General features: G+C 36.8%; 1 protein-coding gene across 1 annotated transcript; it reads left to right on the top strand.

Moving 5' to 3' along the window:
• The first annotated feature begins 4,645 nt into the window (after positions 1-4,645).
• Positions 4,646-5,217, top strand: LOC138908222 (uncharacterized). Its single transcript, XM_070198873.1, has 2 exons — positions 4,646-4,787; positions 4,943-5,217. The coding sequence occupies exons 1-2, from the start codon at positions 4,646-4,648 to the stop codon at positions 5,215-5,217; spliced, it is 417 nt and encodes a 138-aa protein (XP_070054974.1).
• The last annotated feature ends 511 nt before the right edge of the window (positions 5,218-5,728 follow it).

Raw genomic sequence — 5,728 nt, 5'->3', positions numbered from 1 at the left:
TTTTGTTCAGTGCCCTAAAATTATGTCACGCGTACTTGTACACAATTCATCACGCTTTATTAATTGTTAAGATTATTCGGCCAAAATCGCGCGAACGCATACCTTGATTTATTTTTGGGATCAATAATTATGTTACGCGAACGTATACATAATCACGATAGTAAAATAAAAGCATGCCTAAAGCATTCTAAGAATATTCACAAGTCGATTAATTTTCCTAGAGTTTGTTTGAGATTAATGTGATATCATGACTTATGGAGAGGAAATTATTTGAAAGTCAAGAAATATTTTAGTTATTCAATGTATTGACAAGTTATTCACACTCAGAGATGTTTACAACCTACTAATCTATCTTTGGAACTAGGCTAAAATCGTTGGGCTTACAAATGCATAAATTTTTACATTATCAGGTTAAGCTTACTTACAATAAATAACTCATTGTAGCAAACATAATGCGGTAATTAACCTGAAAATTAGTGGACTAACCTATTACTTCGCAGATAATGTGAATTTTTTTTTACAACTTTCGTTTATATGACTTAAGTCCTTAGAAACTTACGGGTACTTCCTCCAATAAGGTGCCTTGTGTTAGAATTAACTTGATCGGATATTTCAAATAACTTGACTAACATTATGCCAGATTTCTAATTGAATAATTATCCAATGGGGTTCTAGAATTAAATTTCTCTAATTTTAACAGCTTATCAAAAATATTGGCTACCGATAAATACAGGGGGTCCTCTTATAATTTACCTGATACATTGAATCATATTTCATTAGCATTAGGCTACCTGATTTATGAAGTTCGAATAGGGTACTTCTTCTTCCTTTAGGCCGGCTAATATTAGTAGTTGATCAGGATTTTTAGCAGCTAGATAGCCCCTTGGGACTTGTTATGATTTATTTGATACATTTAACATTAGGTTTCCTGATTGATTTTTACTATAAGCATCTAATTTCATTCTGCCGTCCCTGTAAATATAGGCAAATTGCGGAACAGCTTTGAAAATCAACAATATTGGTTTAGCTTGATCAAGAAAAAATGGGGAATTGTCAAACATCAAAGCTTTTCTGTAAATAAAGAATAGAAAATGATCATTTCTACTTTACCATCTCAAGCTTTAAAGTGACGGATGTAAAAGGTAACTCAACCTTTAGATAGGAAGAACATACCCTTGATCATACATTTCTTGTATATTTGAAAATATTTCGAAAATTTAATAAAAGCACCAAGCATCATCATAAGTCATAATTAATGGAAGTTAATAGCATACAATGGAGCAAAAATTCATTATATAAAATGCTGCATCACATAAAAAGAATAGGTCTCGAATACAACAATAACATCCCAGTGTACTTTCATAAGTGGGGTCTAGGGAGGGTAGGATGTAGGCAGCCTTACCCCTACTCTAGAAGGGCAGAGAGACTGTTTTCGGAAGACTCTCGGCTAAAGAAAGGATGAAAGATGCACTGATACTAAGTAATAACAATACAGGATATTTATAAAACTAAAACAAAGATAGCAAAGGAGAAGATGAAAGAAGTACTGATCACAAGTAATAACAGTGCAAGATATAAAGTGATATCAAACTAAAGAGATATTGATGGAAAGTACTAACAATACATGATATGTGAAAATAGCAAACTAAGGCTAATAGGGATACCAGACTAACACTAATACTATTGAACTAAGAAAGACAAAGGAAAATGCTCAACTACATACTAACCTTCTACCTTAATTCTCAACCTCCACACCCTCCTATCAAGGGTTATGTCTTCGGTAAGCTCAAGTTGTTCCATGTCCCACCTAATCACCTCTCCCCAAGACTTCTTCGGCCTACCTCTACCCTTCCTCTTACCCCCCAAAGCCAACCTCTCACACCTCCTGACCGGGGCATCTGTGTTTCTCCTCTTAACATGCCCGAATCATCTCAACCTCGCCTCTCGCATCTTTTCCTCTACAGGGGCCACTCTCACCTTGTCCCCAATAACTTTATTCCTAATTTTATCTAACCTCGTGTGCCCACGCATCCATCTCAATATCCTCATCTCCGCTACTTTCATCTGGTGGACATAGGAGTTCTTGACTGGCCACACTCTGGCCCATACAACATAGTCGGTCTAACCACTACGTTGTAGAACTTACCTTTAAGTCCCAACGGCACATTCTTATCGCACAAAATACTAGAAGCGAGCCTCCACTTCATCCACCCTGCTATGATACGATGTGTGGCATCCTCATCAATCTCCCCATCACTCTGAATCACAGATCCAATGTACTTGAAACTCTCTCTCCTGTGAATGACTTGCGTACCAAGCCTCACATCCCCGTCCTCTTCCTAGGTAACACCATTGAACTTGCACTCCAAGTATTCGGTCTTGGTCCTACTCAACTTGAAACCTTTAGATTCAAGGGTATGTCTCCAGACCTCCAGCCTCTCGTTAACACCCCACGCGTCTCATCAATAAGAACAATGTCATCTGCAAATAACATGCATCAAGGTACCTCCCCTTTAATGTGCCGCGTCAATGCATCCATTGCCAGGGAAAATAAAAATGGACTAAGTGATTATCCCTGATGCAACCCCATCTCAACCGGGAATCATTCAGAGTCTCCTCTTGTTGTCCTTACCCGTATCTTAGCTCCATCATACATGTCCTGGATCACACGAATATACGCTAATGGCACTCCTTTGGCCTCCAAACATCTCCATAGAACCTCTCTCGGAACTTTATCATAAGCTTTCTCCAGGTAATAGGTCTCGAATAAGGAAAAAAAGAAAAAACTAGAAGTAGTATATATACCTGCTGCAGAGAGACAATTGTTTGTTTTTAGTTTTCACCCATCATTTTCTTCTATGGAAAGGATTAAAATAAACATAAAAAAGAAGATTTCTCTTTTACAAATATATTTACAATCACTTAAAAGTAATATACACTACAAGAAAAATAGTTTTTAGCGAGGGGAAATTCAGTCGTTAAAAGTCCATATCCAGTCGATAATGACCGGAGAAAATCCGATCGTCATCAGTCGTTAAAAGTTAACGACCGGATTCCATCCCGATCGTTAAAGATCTTTTAGCGGCAGCAAGAAAAATCCGTCGTTGCAACTCCTTTTTAACGGCCAGTTTGCCTTTCGTTAATTGTATGTCATTTTCACAAATAACACTTTTAACGGCCAAGTTTTCCGTCGTTGATATGTGAGTTTAATATTATTTTTTGGTAATTCCCAAATAGTAATCATTATTGCATATGTTTTCACATATATATAGAAGAACACATACAAAATACTCAATAATTATATTAAATATCATTGTAAATTACAAAGAACAAAAAATCACATAAAATAGTGGTCGCTAAAGATTAAATTTATTGGTATTAATACCCATACAATCTTGTTTTGTAATCTAAATTTCTGATTTTTCACTGAAATCGGGTGTGAGCTATTTCTTCTGTCACATTGAGTCAACTCACTAGGGTTTTCTTATCCATTGTGTTCAATTTCTTATCAAAATATTCTCAAACATGTTGGGAAGTCGTGCAACGGAAAAGGTTGTACCCAGTACCTATCCAAAATTTAGGGGATATCCATCCCATATTCCAAAGTTAGGGGTCCAGAGTGAAAATTACCGAAGACAAATATTAAGAAAAAAAGAGGCTTAGGTGATATGGTACATGCATTAATTATTCACTGCTTTTGCAGTCTACTTAGTACTTAGCATCTCTAAATCGTACTTGCTTATGGCCTTGATCGGGTAAAGGTTAGACAATTGGGGGAAATTCCATAAGCTTTTTGCACTTATTTTATATTTTTGTCTTAAAAATTACAGTAAATGAAAGAGAAAGTAGGATTGTAAAATCAGCGAGATGTCTGGCTGGGAATAGGGATTATCAAGCTAGCATACTACCTCAAAAAATATCATTCGAACTTTTCAAAAGCAATGCTTTGGTGATGTTAGCCTGAAATTACTCAAATACACTTACTCTTTCACTAAGGGAATAAAAGCACGGAAGGAACATCGCCATAAACAGTCTTGTGTCCGTTGATTCATAAATAAACTTATAATCAACAAACATAGGAGTATTGAACTTCTTTTTTGAAAGGAAAAAAAAAAAGCAAAACCAAACAAAACATACAGATGGAAAATGTAGAACTATGAAAGTAAGAATAAGCATTATTTCGAGATAATGCAATTTTGAGTTGACTATGGTTAAGCAAGCTGACTATACTAGAGTTAAGTTAAAGGGGTAGAGTTAGTTGTTAGGAAGTTAGTTAGATGGTAAATGTTAGTTAGGAAGGTTGTTAATATTGTAGTTGTATATATAATCACTGTACTCTCATTAAAATGAATAGAAGATTTTATTTTCTCAGTTTCATAGAGTCGGTAGCTTCATTCTCTTTTCTCCTCTCTTCTTCACGGCCATAATTACTCAGCTGTAACAAAGCCGTGACCGACATTGTCATGGCTGCTAACATGGTATCAGAGCCTATGCTCTCGATCTAGATCGCTCGTCAGCTCACCAGTATTCGATTAGTTACTATGCTTCTCTCCCGGAGTATTGAAGTGTCTGAAAGTGATCCAAATCGAAACTAGGGTTTGAGATTTGAGCGAAGTTTAAAATCTGCTGCTACTCTGTTGTTGTAATGGCGATTAAGGATAATTCTTCACCATTTGAAGCTCAACACGCTCGTGCTACTGGTACAAGTACCTCCACTGCTGGAACCACAAGTTTTCCTGTCATTGACCACAACCATCCACTGTACCTTCAACCAACTGATACTCCAGGTAGCTCCATTATTTATCTCCAATTGAATGGATAAGATAATTATGCATTGTGGAGTCATGCTATGAGAGTTGGTTTACTAGGAAAAAAAAATTAGGTTTTGTTGATGGTCGCTTTCCTAAGTCTAGGTTTGAACCTGCTCTTCATGATCTCTGAGAGAAGGTGAATATTGTGGTATTATCATGGATTATGAACTCTGTTAGGCCTGATCTTCTGAGCAGTGTTCTGTATGCTTCTGATGTACACAAAGTGTGGGAAGACTTGAAGGAGAGATTCGACAAGGTTAATGGATTCAGAGTATTATACCTACATAAAGAAATTCATACCCTCACACAGGGCACCATGATTGTGACTGATTACTTCACTAAGCTGAAGGATTTGTGGGATGAATTTGATGCACTTATGCCATGTCCTGGCTGCCCCTGCCCATAGTCTAAGAAGCATGCATAGCACTTTGAATATCACAGACTTCTGCAATTTCTTATGGGCCTGAATGAGTCATACTCACAAGCTAGAAGTCAGATCATGATGATGATTCCTATTCCCAGTATCAATAAAGCATACTCAATGCTTGTTGATCAGGACAGTCAAAGGAATCTAGCCAATTTCACTCAGGCAGTGCAAGTTACTGAGAGTTTAGATATCACTGCACTCTACAGCAACAAAGTAACTAACAACACAAGGATCCAATTTAAACCAGCTGGTAATTACAGACAAAAGAAAAGTCAAGTTCAATGTGAATATTGTCACTTCAAGGGACATACAAAGGAAAACTACTACAAGTTGATTGGGTATCCACCAGATTTCAAGTACAAAAGAAAAGGTGCTAGTCCTGGCATCTACTCAAATTATGCCAGTGATACAGCTTATCCAACAGGAGAAGGTTGTAATGCAGTAGGTTGTTGTCAACAACAAGGTGTTAATCAATAATGCAAAGGTGAGA

This window comes from Nicotiana tomentosiformis, chromosome 3, assembly GCF_000390325.3.
Source record: "Nicotiana tomentosiformis chromosome 3, ASM39032v3, whole genome shotgun sequence".
NCBI lineage: Eukaryota > Viridiplantae > Streptophyta > Magnoliopsida > Solanales > Solanaceae > Nicotiana > Nicotiana tomentosiformis.
The sequence above is the reverse complement of the archived record's forward strand: the minus strand, read 5'-3'. Positions and strand labels throughout refer to the sequence as shown.